This window comes from Archocentrus centrarchus, unplaced genomic scaffold (assembly GCF_007364275.1).
Source record: "Archocentrus centrarchus isolate MPI-CPG fArcCen1 unplaced genomic scaffold, fArcCen1 scaffold_36_ctg1, whole genome shotgun sequence".
In the NCBI taxonomy this organism is placed as follows: domain Eukaryota; kingdom Metazoa; phylum Chordata; class Actinopteri; order Cichliformes; family Cichlidae; genus Archocentrus; species Archocentrus centrarchus.
The window spans coordinates 1,292,698-1,310,743 of NW_022060263.1; the positions used below are offsets into that span (position 1 = coordinate 1,292,698).

Here is an 18,046-nt window from a genome sequence, read left to right on the forward strand (position 1 = left end):
TGGAGACATCTCTAAGAATAATACTGAGAATACAATAATTTCACACTTTTTTCACACTGTGACACGCTCTCATCTCAGCAGCTTTTTCCAAAGCTTTGGAGGATTCTGGTGTCTGATGATGCAAGTCCTGGCAGGCAGGAATGGCAGCTGCGAGAATCCCCACTGGGAGCTGTGTGTGTGTGTGTGTGTGTGTGTGTGTGTGTGTGTGTGTGTTCTGCTCAGTGCTGGCATGATCCATGCCATAATTTCCTCAGATTTCAGTTTGTCCCTCACTCTCATTCTGACTCCACAACGCACTGATTAACACAACTGACTGACATGCAAAAGAGCCCCAGTTTGAAGGTGTGTCAGTTTGAGGGCATCTAGTGTAAAAATCAGTGCCAAATCAAATATCTGGATCCATCTGCTGTGGTGACCAAATGAACATAATGCTGAAGCTACTGTTCATCATCCATCTGCTGACTAAAACCATCCTTGTGTCCACTGTGCCAAAAAACCTGAGAAGATGAAAATGATTTGGGGGCCGCCCAGTTTCTGCTATGTAGCAACTTCTGACTGTGCAGTGTGCCACACTCATCTTCTTTTACTGCTGTGAGTACACTGTGTGGGTACTTGTAGTGCACTTCACAGTGTCAGTGCAGATTAAGCATTAGCTAATCTGAGTAGGAAGTACACAGTTTAAAGCACAGCTAATGCCTCTGATGTGTTTGCTTGAGAGCTGCAGGTTTTGGCCTGCAGCTGCAGAAGTTTACACTTGTGATTGGCTGATCAGATACTTGCATTAGAAAGGTTACAGGTGTTGCTGATTAACTCGTGCCTCACCTCTGTTTTGGGGACAAAAAAGATTTAAAAAAATGTAAATTATTATATTTTAATGGGAATATCATGTTTGGATTTAGGTTAAGGTTAAGTTTAGGGCCTGGCTTTGCTAAGAGTTACATTCAGGAGATGACCATCAGTCAGTGTGATGTCTCCTGGAGTGATGGAAGGATGACTATGAAGTGTGTGTGTGTGGAAGAGCTGGCTCTTGGCTCCTGTTGTTCTCTGTCAGTCCACTGCTGCCATTCCTTTCCAGCAGGATGCACATCATCCAGTTTGTCATCCAAAAATGTTCTTGGACACAGAAACCCCCACATCCACACACAAACACATCCACACACACACACCGTCACACTCACAGCATCAGCATCTCCAAGCTGGTTGTTTCAGATTCCTCAGCTAAATGGTGTCCTGCATGTTGTCAATGATGTACACATCAGTAGGTTAGGTACACAGTGTCCTTTTGTTGGACACTTAGTTAGTACACTGTTGTTAGTACATTGTTACCACTGTCAAGGTTTAGCTGTGATTTTCATGTTGCTTTTTATGATCACATTTTGAGCCTTTACATATAACTCAGTTCTTTAGGCCATATGAGCATCAAACAGCATCACAACAAATGTAACTTCAGTGCCTTTAGCTTTGCCACAGTTACCTGGTTATTTACCATCCACAGTGACGGACACATCTGCTGCACACCCAAGACAGCAACCACTGTGAGGACACCACCCAGATGATCACAGCGCTCTTCCTGCAGCCGTACTTGATGGTGTGAATGCAGTCGTGCACTCAAAATATGAAGCAGCAGTTTCAGTTTTTGGTGCTGTCACTCCTCAGTCACAGCACCATTTACACCACCAGCTATTATCTTATTTAATATTTTAGATATTTACATTTTTAACATCACACTTCTTTTCATCTTTCCTCATTACAGTGTTTTCTTTTTCTCAGTTATAAACAATTTGCAATTGTTTCTGCAAAACAAAACATAAGCACTGGCAATATGCACTAATGCAGTGTACACCATAGCAACAAGAGTCCAGAATATTATACATAAATGGAAAAACAGCGAGGGGAGAGATGTGCTTCATTACTGTGTTATCACAGTTCAAAAGGATGCTGCAGCTTTGATTATGTAGCTATTTCACTCAGAAAAGAAGTGCATGAATGGCTGCACATGATTAAAGGCACACTGAGAGGAAAAATCAGGGTGTGAGTTCACATGCTTCTTTGTCAGTTGTATCTGCCAGTGTTTACATTTATTCCTTTTTTTAATCTCCACATAATTCTTATATTTAAAGGTTTTGCTTCACAAAGATTCTCTGTATATTGGACTTAGTGTTTAAACTAAGTGGCACATGAGCAAATCAGAGACTGGATTAAGTTTGATCTGAATTGGTTTCTTTAAATTGGTGGGATGGCTGTGCAGTTTAATAACAGGGCGAGTTTTAGTAACAGGAGCTATGATTGTGATGGGCTGCATAATACAGCACTTTTCTGGACCTTTAAAACTGCATCGGCTCTGTGAGATGTTTTCAGGCAGAGTTTAATGTGGCCTTCCTGTTTTTGAGTGTAACTAGTCATTTTCAGCCTGTTACAAACCCTCAGTGTTTACATTAATAAAGGCGTCTCTAGATCATAGATTATTATAATGATGACTTGGCTGGATGATTCAGTTCTTTGGTGTTCCTCCCTGGTCTTTGTGGCCAATGCTTTCTTTCTTTTAGAGAAAAATGGACTTCATATTGAGAGTTCTGCCTCGTGCAGTTTAAACACTTTGTGGCATCAGTATTGTACCTCATCCCTGGCTATGTTTAATAAACATAAAGGCACCAGCTTGTTTTAGATCTGGCAGATCTAAAAATTGTTTTGTTCTGTATGAATTTATAACAATATTGTAACACAAAACAAAATTTATAGTTTTTATTTTACATGTTGGGATGCTGTGTAAACTGTGAGAAAATTAGAGTGCAAAAACCTCACAAACCCAGATTTTATTCATAATAGAACACAGAAATATATCAAATCTTTAAAATATGATATAATATTATATTATATAAATTAAAATATTATCTCAGTTTGAATTTGATTGCAGCAACATGTCTCAAAAGCGGGAGGAACATCCTCAAACTAACAGGCCAGTAACACGATCGGGCCGAGGTTCAATCTGCAAATATTTTGTCTACAAATCAGTTAACAGAAAATTATAAAGAATATCTCATCAGCCTCAGCACATATGCTCAAAATATTCTGAGAATCTGGAGAACTCTGTGCCAAAAATCTGCTGGATGCACCGGCATGATTCTGTTATGGAAATCACAGCATGGGCTCAGGAGCACGCCCAGAAATCACTGTCTGTGAGCACGTGCCAGCCACCAATGCAGATTAAAGCTCTGTCATGCAAAGTAGTGGCCATACGTGAACACACCCCAGAAATGCCAGCGTCTTCTCTGTCCCGGCATCACACAGAGCGAAAGTTGGAATTCTTTTTGGAAAACATGGACACGTGTCTTCCAGATTAAAGGAGACACGGACCATCCAGACTGCTTTCAACACTCCATTCAAACATCTGCCTCTCTGATGGCATGGGTGTGCATTACTCCCTAGTGCATTAGGGAAACAGCAGCTTGCACATCTGGAAAGGCACCACCAAATCCGAAAGGTATGTTACAGAATTTAGAGTATCATATGCTCCATCTTTTGCATGGCTTCATCGTAGAAGGGTCCAGGTGCTGAGCTGACCTTTCACCAACTGATAACATCTGGCACATCCACGAAAAGACGAATACGGCAAAGAAGACCCCGGACTGTTGAGCAGCTACAATCCTGTATTATCCCGAATCCAGACAAAATGAACAACATTCTTCTCCTGTGAGTCCAGCAGCTGGTCTCCTCAGGACCCAGGTGTGTGTGAACTGTTGTTAAAAGGACAGGGGATGCTGCACAGGGGTGAACATGAGCCTGTCCCCACTTTACTGAGATGTATTACTACCTTCGAATTTTAAAAAATGACATTTTTTTCTTATTGTGGTACTTTTTAAATATTTGATTTTTCCCATTGTCTGTAAAATATGGGCTTTTGAGATATGCAAATCATTGCATCCTGTTTTTATTTAGATTTTACAACTTTTTAGGAATTATGATTGTACACATGTGCTGGTATTGATCCACCACAAATATGATGCTTTATGGAAAACATATCCTTGCTCAGCAGGCCTAGTCTGGCTTAAAACGTCTCAAAATTAAATCAAACATAATTTATTAAAACTGAATCCACACAAAACAACAATGCAAAAGAAACAGTTTCTGTAGTACGGCTCTTCATCCAGAAGAGGGCAGCATGACTTTGTGTAACAAGGCAGCTCACGTTATAAAAACTGGAAACCGTGGTTCCAAGCAGGATGACGGCTGACGGTTTCCTGCTACCAACATCAACGTTGATATTCCTCTTTTGGCATTTAAAAACAATTTTTCTGGCCTTTTCTTTAAAAAGAAAGAAAGAAAGAAAAGGCTTTATTATTATTATTGTCATTAAACTATATTAAGAATTTCTTTAGGGCAAAAATCATGCATGTTGAGTTTTCCGCATGAATTTTAAGGTAGGTACGGTAGGCAGGCGATCCCTTCATTTTGGTATAACTTCCCCAGCCTTAGAAAACCCTCTCACAGAAGAAGCAGAGGCTGAAACTGAAGTTCTAAAGTGTACAGGTGAGGATCCAGGTGCTTCTGATTATGCTGCTATAACAGTGGACCAGACTCTCCTCACATCACCCCGAACACTTCCTCTGTTTCCCGCTGCTTACATAATGAGGCATCCATCCATCCATCCATGCATCCATCCATCCATCCATGCATCCATCCATCCATCCATCCATGCATCCATCCATGCATGCATCCATCCATGCATCCATCCATCCATCCATGCATCCATCCATGCATCCATCCATCCATGCATCCATCCATGCATCCATCCATCCATGCATCCATCCATCCATGCATCCCTCCATGCATCCATCCATCCATGCATCCATCCATCCATGCATCCATCCATTCATGCATCCATGCATCCATCCATCCATGCATCCATCCATCCATCCATCCATCCATGCATCCATCCATCCATCCATGCATGCATCCATGCATCCATGCATCCATCCATCCATCCCTGCATCCATGCATCCATCCATCCATGCATCCATCCATGCATCCATCCATCCATGCATCCATCCATGCATCCATCCCGCTTAACCTTTCATGGTCGGGGGGTGAAGTCTATCCCAGCTGTCATAGGGCGAGAGGGAGGGTACACCTGTACAAGTCGCCAGCCTAACACAGACAGACATTCACACCTATAACTGAGGCAGTCACTTGATTTCAGAATAGGGGCCTTGTTTGGCTTTTGTCACGTGATATTCTGAAAAACGATACGGACGCAGGCTTCATTTGGACACGCCCGCTTTGCCTGCCACAGGTCTCAGGGCGTTAGTATCAGATCGCTAGTTTTCCGTCTTTCTCCAGAGCGGAGGGTGATTTGTACCGTCTGACGGCCGCAGGAGCATCTTCTGGAGGCTGAAAGTAAAGTAGTATTCGTTAGTATTCGTCCTCTATCTGTCATAGAGGCCTCTTCACTTTGCTGTTGTTTTGATTCATTTTATTCGTTTTATATATATATATTTATAAAAAAAGTCAATTCACAAACAAACAGTCCCACGTGACTAACTGTTAAGTAGCTTTTTTCTTAAAGTGCCGTCACTTTTGAGCCTGGTTTGCTTCCGCGTTTGTGACTGTAACAGGAGTCTCTGGACCTGCGCAGTTTGGCGCAGCGCAGCTGTGTTGTGTGTCACTACGTGGTCTCTGTGCTTACAGGCATGGCTGCGGCTGTGTTTGACAACTGCTCAGTGCTTTTCGACCTGAAAGGTCTGCCGTTCAAGGAGAAGAAGAAACTGAAGTCCGCAGTGACAGATAATGGAGGCAGCCTGTCGTTTGTGGTCAACAAACAGGTCAGAGAACAGCACAGTGAACACACCACTTCCGAGGGGCGGAGCTCGGCTGTCAACACAGATGCGGGGGGGGGGGGGGGGGGGCGTAAAATAATAATGACATTTTCATATGAAACTATACTAAAGGTTTTGGACGGGAATGGCTGTTGTCTTATAGTTATCCATGCGTTATATGAAGTCAGAGTCCATCTATTGCATATCAAGCTGCAACTGATCATAACTTTCATTATGTGCTGATTGTGCTCTAAATTACGTGATTTCTTGGTCTGTAGAAATTCCGAAGAAGTCTTAGAGTTTGAAACAATATCTGCTTTGTCCCATGAATTATCCAAATGACTGAAAATTAAAATTTGCATCTTTGAAAAGCTAAAAACTTTGACATGTTCACATAAACATTTATTAAAGAGTTAACAAGTAGTTTCTAACCAACTAAGAGTTAGCTCTACTAACACAGAGCCTGGACTCTGAACTAATTCTCCATACATCATAATCAAAAACTAGATTTACAAGTAGAACCAGTAAATACTCAAGACAAGCTTGTTGAGAAGCTGCATTAGGCTGTTGTGAAATGTAGAGCTGGGCACTAGAGGAACAAATCAGAGCCGGGCCGGGGGCGGGGCAAATGACCGGGCCCTTTATACCCAAATAATAAAGCTCATCATAACATCATTTTATAACATACACATGCCCAGAACAGCGGGAATGTGTATGTTATGAAGTGCCACTCATGTTAGCTTAGTCCGTAAAAATGCTCCACCTCAGGCCTTTAAGGCCGTTTCACACCGGATGCGTTGAGTAAAAACAACATGAAATTTCGAATCTTTCGGATGTGAACCTGTCGTGTAACCTACATACACACCGGACGCGCTGCCTTTTTGCGACTAAATTGCCCTCATAAAACGCACTGGGAAAGAAAGGAAGCCGACATCAAACAATGATGTAATGAGGTTGTGATTTTTCTAAACAAGAGAAGGAAGAAAAAGAGATTCTGGGTTCATCGAACACATCAGAAAGCAGCAGCAGGGAGAGTTTCATGGTTTGATCCCGGAGTTGAAGCTGCATCACGGATGCTTTCGCGCACATTTCATATCATCAGTGGGCAGTTGTTGTTGGCAGAGTTGGGATCACATGTGAGGAGGCAGAGAATAATTTCAGAGAGCCGACTGACTCAGAGCAGCGTGTAGCTGTGTGTCTGAGGTAAAATAGTCCGAGTTTACTGTTCCCACATCACTGTATATTCAGTACATTGGTGTGCGTTTTGAGCTATGAACTCACATGTTGCTAAATGCAGCGCTCTGATTTATTCGCAAAAACGCAGCGCGTCCGGTGTGTTTATAGGTTACACGACAAGTTCACATCCGAAAGATTCGAAATTTCATGTCGTTTTTACGCAATGAATCCGGTGTGAAAGAGTGAAAATAAAGCCAATCATGCAGTACAACATCTTATTCAATATTTTACACCTACTACATCACTAAAGTCAGTCGGTCTTTTAAAGTTTTGAGCAACCATGACTCAGTCCTGACTGTGGCAACCTTTAAAACCCCCGTGTAAAACATGAATGATGGGTGATGTATAGTGGGTTGTATACTGTGCACATTGAGCCATGCATATTGCGATATAATCAAGACAGGGCCCTCCTTCTCCACCTCGCCTCGGACGTGACAGAGGCCTGGCTACCTGAAATCTTATTCTCCTCTCTCCCATCCGGGCCCCCGCTAGCCCCGGGGGCCCAGCCCCTCCAGAAGCTCCGCCCCTGGAGCTGGGTGTCATCTGCATAGCAAAGAACCTAAGACACAGGCAGTGACACAGACCGCTGTGGTAAACCGTTTGAGTCCCTGCAGCTCAGCCTGCTCGAGACAACAGCTGAAACAGCAAACATTGGAGAAGAAGGAGAGTAGCACAGGATACTCTTCTTGCTCTTTGCACTTTGGATTGAAGCCCGCCTGCTTGGTAGCTACTTTCTCACATTTTACCACCTAGTGTAGCTAGATTTAAAACACAAACAAACCCCAGTTAATATGGCTTCATTATTCCATCGTGCAGTATTTGGCTGACCAAAGCTGTACCAGCTAGGAACAGTTAAATAGAGCAGGAGCTCAGTAGAGACACTCTGCCATGCTTGAATACATATTCTCAGGTGAGAAACATTTTACAGATTACAGCAGATTGGTCTTTACAGTCAGAAGGTTGGTGGATTGATTCCCCGGCTACTCCAGTCTGCATGTTGAAGTATTCTTGCTGCCCCCAATTCATCCACTGCAGTGAGAGTGGGTGTTAGCCAAAGTGCATGTATGAATGTGTGTGTGATTGGCACCTTGAGTGCCCGGTTAGAGTAGAAAAGCTCTGTACATGTACCACACCATCTACTGTTTTACATTTTTGAGTTTTTCAGAATTAGATTCAATAATATTTATATGGTGCCAACAACAGTAGCCTCGAGGCATAGAGAAGTTAACACGGTCGACGCCCCCATCACCACCCAAACCACCAAATGATTTTCTGCTGTTTGTCTTTTCTGTGCTGCACTTCTTCCTGCTTCAGATTCCTATTTATTTATTTAGTTATTGGTGGTAAAAGAAGCAACAAACCAGCAGGAAAAACTGTGGTACAAACAAAACGTACTGTTAGCAAACTGTAAAAAAGTCTATTCTATTCTAATAGAATTATATTGGGGTATGGAGGTTTTCCTAACCCTAACCCTTGGTGGCTGGGCCCCTGGGGTGGGTGAGGGTGGATGTTGTGGGGGAGGCCTGGCAAATCCATCAATCAGTTGAATGCTGGATGCAGGAGAAACAATGTGGTTTTCGTCCTGGTTGTGGAGCACTGCACCAGCTTCTTATACAGTCACCAATATTTGAGTCTGCCCAACCAGTCTACATGTGTTTTGTGGGCACAGCCTGCAGTGCAAAATTCCTTTTAGGCTCTGTCTTCTTCCAGCCATGAAACCGATGCTCATTGAACACTTTCAAATTCAGTGACCAAAAACAAATACATACAAAAAAACAAACTTTTTTTTCTGATTTCTTCCTACATTTCCCACAGTGCTCTCTGATAGTGACCACTGATGTGTCCAACCTAAGCTCCAACAGGCTGCGTAGCATTCAGAAATACCAGACGCCTGTGGTCGGCGTGGATTATGTGTACAGCTGTTTGGATTGTGGAGTTCTCCTGCAGGTGGATGAATACAGGCTGGACACTTCCTCTGCCTCATCACCTCCTCCTCTCTCTTCATTCAAGGTGGCTCCACTTGCTTCACTCGCACCTCAGTGTACAGGTCTGTATAGATACTGTCTGCAAAACGCACCGCTAAGTAGATGTTTTGAATTCTGGCTTTGAAATAAAACTGTTTAATACTGAATTTTGAATAGTTTAGAGAATACACAAAAGATGCTCCATGTTGGTGTTTACAAACATTTGAGGGGAGGGTCTGACTGACAAACCAAGAGACGGTGCACACTCGTATGTGACTCACACAGTAAAGCACGCCCTGCTGCATTGCTCTTTTTTACCCTAATTATTGACATTATTTACTAAAGAAGCTTAATGTTTTTTCCACTGTGAGGTGAAACAAGTGATTGTGTCCACCTGTCATTTTCCAAGCTGACAAGCTGGATGTGGTAATTCCACCCGTTTGCAGCACAGTGACTTCTGTTTCCTCCCAGTCACTGGCTGCTTTTATCCAGCGTGTTCGTGCTAATGTCGTCCTCCCACACACTGATTTAAATACATTCAGATTAAAAATGCCCCTGAGACTCAGCCAGCAGGTTTAACTACATTTTGAGTGTGTGCAGTTGTGTACTGCATTACACATTCAGTTTTTTAAGCTGATGCAGCACTGTTGTGCTTTAGAAAAACTGTTTGTTACCTTGTGTAAGAGCCTGGTGTGTGAAAAGGTTTACTACACCCTTTCTAATGCATGCATTGCAGAACATGGTGTTGAGTTAATTATTAAAATGTGTATGTGTGTCTGTTCCATATTGTGCAATGTAGCTCCAAAAGGCCGGACCCAACCTGTGGAGCTGGTCGGTGTGACTCAGAGGGCGGGGGCCCCAGAGAGGAGTGGGAGTGTACTGGAAAGGTTCAGGTGAGAGCAGTTAGAGTACAGTAGGTTCATAAACACACACATCAGCAACAACATTAAAACCACAGCGCGAACAGATCAGGCAGCAGCCCACTGTACTTATAGGTTTGTCCTCTTCCTCATTTAGCAGATTGGACTCAGAGCTGAAGAGACTGATATTGAGCTCTTTGTTGTGTTCCCTGTTGAATTTATTATACTTGTTTGTAACTGCTCTGATAAATGTGTCCAGTGCTGGGAGAGTTTTTCTCCATTTCTAACTGATCGTCTCAATTTTCTTGTTAAATTTGACAGAATCTATAGAGAGACTGATTCTGATCTTCCATCATACCCCACAAACTTTCAAGTGGCCAAGTATGCAATCTTTGAAAAGGTAAAGCAGCATTTCTTTTAGCTTGCAACTATTAATATTCCTATGGCATTAGCTGTAAGTATTATTAGAAGATATGTCACTACAGGTAAGCAGCAGCACTTGGTGTGTGCTGGAGCTGCAGAGTTTCAGAGGGGAGGAAGGACGGCAGTATCGTGTGGTCAGGTACTGGAAGGATGATATCCTCTCTGAGGTAAGCAAAAAGGCACGTCTGCAGAGAGTGTACATGCATGTGTGAGACTGCATGTAGTCTCATTACATTCTGGTTCAGTTTTTCCTGTGCTGCATGCTCCCTGTCTTAATATGAAACCAGGGGAATGTTTCCCGAGCTGAGCTGGATCTCTGTGGAGAACTGTGGTTTTTTCAATCAATGCCTGAATACCTGGTGTGTAGTTCTTCTTCAGGTAGCTGATGAAACATAAATCAGTGAGAGAAGCTGAGAAATACAAATACATGATGTTTGCCATGTCAAAATAAAATAACTGTACAGTCACATACAAAAACCAAGCATACCAAACAAGGCAGGGTGAACCGTTTTAAAGCGAAATATAAAGTCACAAACAGCCAATTAAAGATGGACGTATCTGTGTGACATCACCTGAAGCCTCGAGCTTTTCCGCTGTCACTGTCTTGGTTGCAATGCAAACTGATGCTTATACTACAGGCGGGAAAAAAAAGCTCATACATATTTTTATTGGTGAAAATATGCACTTTTATTTATTTAGTTACATACCTGTGTTTCACAGACGGAGGCCGTGCGGGACAAGCTGGTGTTTTTGTCCACCTCAGAGGAGGCTCTGGAGGTGTACCGGGCCCTCACAGACACCCTGGAGGCTTCAGGGCTGCAGAAGCGGAGCAGGTTTCCTCCTTCTGCCCGTGAGATCGGCTCTGCCCCCCTCCAGCAGGTCTGCCGTCTGAGACGTTGTGTATTACAGCTGCTGCACATCTGTGCTGCTCATCAGTTGAATGATACATTCTCTATTTGATTGGCAGCTGCTCTTGGAGGAGAAGCTGAACACAGGAAGCTTATCAGAGGATGTGGGAGTATTTGTGGAGCTGCTGTGGACTGAAGCCCTTGGCTGTCTTGGCAACATCCTCAGAGTTTCAGTTGACCAGCTCAGCCTCAATGATGTGAGATTTTCTCTGTGGATTGTAAAATGTAGGCCTGCTGCCACTGCTGACTGACTACTGAAGGAAACAGCAGCTTTCCCATCATGCCCTTTGTTTCTCATTAGAAAAATGCTTGTACTGTGTGTGTGTGTGTGTGTGTGTGTGTAGGTGAGCAGGGCAGAAGGCCTGTTGCTTCAGGCTCAGAAAAAGCTGAGAGGGGGAACTGTTAATGAGGTCGTAAGTCTACTACATGAGTTTTACACTCTACTGCCACACAGAGAAATCAGCAGTTTCCCCAATGCCAAGCTCATCTCTGAGAAGCTGGACCTCTGTCAGGTAACAAAACAGACCATACACTAAAGCCTCTGGACACTGAGTGATTTTATCTGTTGTCTAAAATGATCCTGATGTCTGATGTGCTGAGGAGAAACATCCTGCAGAAATGTGGTTTTGGTAGTGTAAGTGAGGCACACACAGGTAAGTGAGGCTGTGAGGCAGGACTACAAAGCTAAGAAAACAACCAGAATACAACAGGAAACAATGCTGGAAACACCAGCTGCTTTCACCGCGTGGCCTCACGTCCCATTTCTGCCAAAAGCTCCATTAAAACACACAAACCTAAAGGATGGAGGTGAAAGCACCTTCACATTGCCTCTCCCAGCAGGCTTGCAGCCTATTTACCCAGTACAATAAACTTTAGTGTTGTGCATAAGTCTTGAGCCATACATAGTTTTTTGTGTTTTGTTTAGGAGAAGCCAAATTCTCCTCTGTGCCCTCTAATTTTGGTCTCCAGGCTTCATGAAGGGCTTTCAAAGCTGTTCTTTGGACACCGGCTGCTTTTTAAATCATTTCCAGTCCAGTCCTTGTACCTGAAGATGTTCCTTAAGCTGTTTAACAATAAACTATAGACCCTTTTACTGTTTGTAAACAATGATGACGTAGGTAGCGATGCACGCGCATTTTGGAAACGGAAGTACGGCGGAGTTCAATATCGTTTCAATCTATGATAAGGGATTATCAACGAAAGATCGTGAAAACTACCTGCAAAAATTAATTTTGACCACCAACAACCGACTCCGATCCCTGTGGTACATTAGCAAGTGGCCGAGTATCTGTGGGCGGATATATACGTGTATTTGATGGAGAAACCCAGCATATACACCCGAGAGAAGTTGCAGCGCATATAAGTCACTGGATGCTTACAGTTATGATGTTTGCAGCGTGTACGAACATCAAATATCAGGACACAGACTCTGAGTTTAGTGTTGAAGGCAGAAGTTCTTCAAGTCAAAGACGAGGAAACAGGAGCGCTGTGTATGAGGCTCAGGTCATTGTACCTGCATGGCAGCCTGAGTACTTCATCAAACTGCTTTTCTAACTTAAGAGTTTTCCGACTACAGATATTATTGATCTGCAATGACAAAAATATATACGGTTCCAGTCACACTGTGAGACACGCTCAGTCATTCATATGTGAGTCTGCTCAGACTTCTGACTGGCACTGCATTTTGTAATCTATAATTTTTAAATATTAATTTAAAAATCAGGACTCTGAGTCCAGCGATGCCTCACCTGTAAACAGCCACACTACAGTTTAAAAGCCAAATAGCCTACCAGCTAATGCTGTTCACGTTAGATACCTGACATCCCGGTGTAACCAACGCAAGATAAATAACTTTACCGGATATAAAATGGGCGCTTCAAACGTGAGCATTTCTGATCCTCTCCTCAGTCCAATTTTTATCAGTACATTTGATGCAAATACAACCACAGACACCTCCGTTTTCTCTCAAACAGCCGTGATCCTGTGGGATTCAGTTCAACTTCTTTTGGTAGAGGAGAAATTCTGACCGCCAAACATGCAACAGCAGACATTTTGATGCTGATATCGCTCTTAAATCATGTTTAAAGGCAGCGCAGTCTCCTCGTTCTTATTGATTTGAGTGGAGCAGCAGTTCACTTCCATTGCCAAGATGCACGCGCATTTGATGACGTAGGCTGTAAAAGGGTCTGTAAATCATTCAAAACAGGCACCTAACAGCAGGTTATTCCAGCAGTGATTCCAGATGTAGCTCACTGAGTGTTCATCACAGCTGCTTGGAGCAGAGCCCCACAGCTTATTTCTGGCTCTCAGTAACGCAGTATTTTAATGTAACAGTACAGAGCAGACGTAGCTTATATCTGTCACACGTATTAAAGTAAAGAATTACACACTCACACAGTCAAGCACATTTCTTTGCTGAAATCAAGAGCACAATATTCCACACAGTCCCAACAATGTTAACCACAGTTCAAACATATCTGTCTACTGCCTCGACAGAACCACAAATACTCATATTATCTCTGACAGTGAGCTCATTGTTATGCACTGTTTCGTACCAGCCCAAAACAGAATGCACTCGCACACAGCACTGCATGCTCAGGGAGCAAATGCATTTCATTCTCTGACAGGAGCCAGTCACGTATATAATATAAAAAATTAACATTTTACAGAAAGGACTGGCATTATGATTCCAAGACACTTACAGAGGCCCTGAGCAAATAGCAGGCAGGAAACACATGAGCTTCCATTATAGCTGCTCCCCCCGGTGGAAACACAAGACATTACAACTGGCTTTCCTACATGCTGCGTAGGGGCGTTACCACTTGTGGCTGCATGGACTACGTCACTGACGGGAGATCTCGTTACCGTCACGAACGATGGCAGGCCGTTTGAACATAAAACCCGTTTCTCTGACTCTCCATAATTACATTTCAGATATCTAAACGGCATTTTGGTCAAAGTATGCATCAACAGCTGAGATCCATAACATCCAATAATAAATTGTATATGCCTTTTATGGTGTGAACACACAGGTTCATGCTCAGACTTTCGCACGCTTTGAAATCAATGTGCGTGTGGAGCAGTGACACTAATCATCATCATCATCATCATCATCTAACGAGCAGAACGCAAGAGGATCTTTCTGACTGCTGGGCAGATTGTTTTTTTATGCTAAAGTTTAATGTGTGTGAGCATTTGCAGAGACACCCTTTTTTATATTTTTTAACCACTGGGTGTTTTTGTTGAATAAAACTGCACTGTGTGTGGGAACGGCAGGTGAAGAGCGCAGGAGGGACAGGTGAGATATCTTACACAGAGCTAAATAAGCTGGCGTAAAATAAAGAGCCAACAAATGGTATGACTTATATTATAGCTGTTAGCTTATATTCAGCCACCTGTGGGAACTAATTGCAGTTGGCCACATTAGTCTGCATGCAAATGTTTAAACTCTGCTGGAGAATGGAGCCCAACTCCAGTGCACATGTCCATCAACCCAACCTGTCTCCTCATTTTATGATCAGTCTAACATGAACACACTGATCTGGTTTCATCTAGTTAATCCGAGATGTTCTGAATGTAAGCGAGATGACTCTGGGGAGCCCCACGCCTTCCACCCTGGGGAAGTATCGAGCTCTGAGATGCAGTATTGAGAGAGTTCCCCCCAGCAGCTGTGAGTTTCAGGCTGTGACCGATCTGCTGCAGGACAGGTACTTTAATCTCTGTTTTCAAAACAGTCCATTGATCATAAAAGGCTTGCATAACAGGGATGTGATATTCAGCTTAACTGTGAGATACAGATTTTGCAAGAAGTTGGCAGTCACTGAGGTAAATGAGCCAGAGTGTTCAAACAGAACTGAATTCAGTTTTCTAGCAAATGTCTTCAGTATGCTGTTGTTTTGTCCGTTGTTGCAACTGCACAAAGACCTTTTTCTCACGTGTCCTTGGTGTAATCTGTGTGCTGCAGAAAGGTGCAGATCCAGCAGATCGTGCGCGTCAGCCGAGGGGTGGAACTTCAGACCTTTAAGAGTGAGCTGGGGAACGTGAAGACTTTCCTCCATTCCTCCAGTCCCAACAACTTTGTAGGAATCCTGTCTCGGTGAGAACGTGTGAAATGATCCTGTCGTTTAGAGTTTAGTGTCATTTCTATCATACTGTAAGTGAAACAGACTTATTTCAGCTTAACAGGGACACGGCACTCAAGATGGTAAATGGACTATTCAATTCAATTCAATTCAATTTTATTTATATAGCGCCAAATCACAACAAACTGTCGCCTCAAGGCGCTTTGTATTGTGGGTAAAGACCCTACAATAATACAGAGAAAACCCAACAGTCAAAACGACCCCCTATGAGCAGCACTTGGTGACAGTGGAAAGGAAAAACTCCCTTTAACAGGAAGAAACCTCCATCAGGCTCAGGGAGGGGGGGTCATCTGCCACGACCGGTTGGGCTGAGGGGAGAGAAAGACATGCTGTGGAAGAGAGCCAGAGATTAATATCAATTAATGATTAAATGCAGAGTGGAGTATAAACAAAGTAAATAAGGTGAATGAGAAACAGTGCATTATGTGAACCCCCCAGCAGCCTAGGCCTATAGCAGCATAACTAAGGGATGGTTCAGGGTCACCTGATCCAGCCCTAACTATAAGCTTGATGATAAAGGAAAGTTTTAAGCCTAATCTTAAAAATAGAGAGGGTGTCTGTCTCCTGAATCCAAGCTGGAAGCTGGTTCCACAGAAGAGGCGCCTGAAAGCTGAAGGCTCTGCCTCCCATTCTACTCTTAAGTATCCGAGGAACCACAAGTAAGCCGGCAGTCTGAGAGCGAAGTGCTCTGTTGGGGTGATATGGTACTATGAGGTCTTTGAGATAAGATGGTGCCTGATTATTCAAGACCTTGTATGTGAGGAGAAGAATTTTAAATTCTATTCTAGATTTAACAGGGAGCCAATGAAGAGAAGCCAATATGGGAGAAATCTGCTCTCTCTTTCTAGTCCCTGTCAGTACTCTAGCTGCAGCATTTTGGATCAGCTGAAGGCTTTTCAGGGAGCTTTTAGGACAGCCTGATAATAATGAATTACAATAATCCAGCCTAGAAGTAATAAATGCATGAATTAGCTTTTCAGCATCACTCTGAGAAAGGATGTTTCTAATTTTAGAAATATTGCGCAAATGCAAAAAAGTGGTCCTGCATATTCTTATACAGTACTTTTCTACTCTGTCTGAGCACTCAAAGCGCTTATACAACACATTTACATTTACTCCATCCACACAAGCACTTCCATGATTAACTAAGCTAAGTGGTTTTTATTATCTAACATTCACACTCCAATGGTTGCGTCGGAGAGCAACTTGGGGTTAAGTATCTTGCCCAAGGATACATTGGCATGCAGCCTAGGCTAGCCAGGAATCGAACCGCTGACCTTCCGCTCTACCTCCTGAGCTACAGCCACCCCAAAGACAAACATGTAGTCCAGCCACAGACTTAATCCATCTGACCGAGTCATGTTAACACATACATCCACACAAACATATAAAACCTTAGCAACTAGATTACAGTAAAGACTGAAGCAGCATCAGCCTGAGGCAACGTTCATCACACATAATGATTTCTCTAAGGTTACAGGTTACGCCGCCTTCTGCACATCTACACACTGACACACACAGATCCCACCTACCACAAAGGGATAAGAAAGAAACAATCAAATCAGATATTTGAACGGTGTTGAGATTTAGTTAGGAAGGTGCAGGTGAAACATTTCCCAGAGTTATTATAGGTTAATATTATTTCATGTTTGTATTTGATTCAGTTTAGTTTCACTTAGTTTCCTGACTGGATTTTGTTCATTATTATATTATAGAAGGTAAGAGACTGTTTTCCTGTGTGTATTTATTTTTATTTTTTTTAGTTTCTAAGTGCACAGTATTGTGTTTTTTAGGTTGTTTTTTTTATTATATGCTCTGCATTTTCATCTCCATGCAGCTGATAAACTAAAAGGATGTCTTTAATGAGTACTGCTGTGAGCTCCTCATATTCAGATCTGCTGCCGCGCGCAAGAACAATAAAGTTAGACTGCTCACAAAAAAGTTACGGATACAGTAAAGCATGTTTATAATATCAACATGTTAATATTTGTAATGTTAACCTGGAGTATACATTGTGTGACTGTAAACTCTTGTTGTCTTTTCTTCGACGTCCTCCCAGCGTCTCACTTTTAAGCAAATTTAGAGGAAAAGGTGATGTTTGGTTTTTGGACCCATTTGTGTCGCATTTAGTATGTGTTCTATATTTATCACATTATTTTGAAACATATAGTTTACAGTTTTATTCTTCATATTGCTCCTTTTTTCATAATTTTTCACTCTAAATGTTTTTTAAAGAGCGTCCTGTCGAGTGTAAATGTGACTTTTAAAGTTCACTTCCTTCATAAACATAAACGTTATCAAGTCTGCACTTGGATATGAATTCTGTCTTTAATGCTTTATGTGTGCAGTGAAAAAGGTAGGCAGGTCACATGACTTCTCTTTCTGAGTCAGTATTCTGTCTTCCTCTTCAGTGGGCTGCTGTTGCCCCGCGTTGGAGTCGAGCATCATGGGATAGAAAGAACAGATATGGGCAAACTGGGCAGTGGAATCTACTTCAGTGATGCCCTGAGGTTAGTCTCTGAATCTGGTTTATTTGGTTTTCTCATGCATACAGTACTGTGTGAAAGTCTTGAGCCACCCCTCATTTATATTTTCCTGGGAAAATGGAAGTAGATGCAGCGTTTTATTGAAACGTGCAAACAATCAGATGGACTGGTTTGTATACGTCGCTTTTCTGCTCTGAGCACTCAAAGCACTTCA

General features: G+C 42.7%; 1 protein-coding gene across 2 annotated transcripts in view; it reads left to right on the forward strand.

Annotated features, from left to right (window-relative positions):
* Positions 1-5,269: 5,269 nt before the first annotated feature.
* The window catches only part of LOC115776692 (protein mono-ADP-ribosyltransferase PARP4-like), a 29,506-nt gene continuing 16,729 nt past the window's right edge, over positions 5,270-18,046 (forward strand). The window contains exons 1-12 of one of the 2 annotated variants that reach the window (XM_030724448.1): positions 5,270-5,394; positions 5,686-5,819; positions 8,865-9,096; positions 9,813-9,906; positions 10,195-10,273; positions 10,359-10,463; positions 11,017-11,175; positions 11,264-11,401; positions 11,549-11,716; positions 14,760-14,911; positions 15,169-15,300; positions 17,758-17,856. In XM_030724448.1, the coding sequence (XP_030580308.1) occupies positions 5,688-5,819; positions 8,865-9,096; positions 9,813-9,906; positions 10,195-10,273; positions 10,359-10,463; positions 11,017-11,175; positions 11,264-11,401; positions 11,549-11,716; positions 14,760-14,911; positions 15,169-15,300; positions 17,758-17,856 (1,490 nt within the window). In that variant the 5' untranslated portion in view covers positions 5,270-5,394; positions 5,686-5,687. Of the gene's footprint in view, positions 5,395-5,454; positions 5,820-8,864; positions 9,097-9,812; positions 9,907-10,194; positions 10,274-10,358; positions 10,464-11,016; positions 11,176-11,263; positions 11,402-11,548; positions 11,717-14,759; positions 14,912-15,168; positions 15,301-17,757; positions 17,857-18,046 lie in introns of those variants that run through there. The other variant, XM_030724449.1, reaches the window with a different exon arrangement.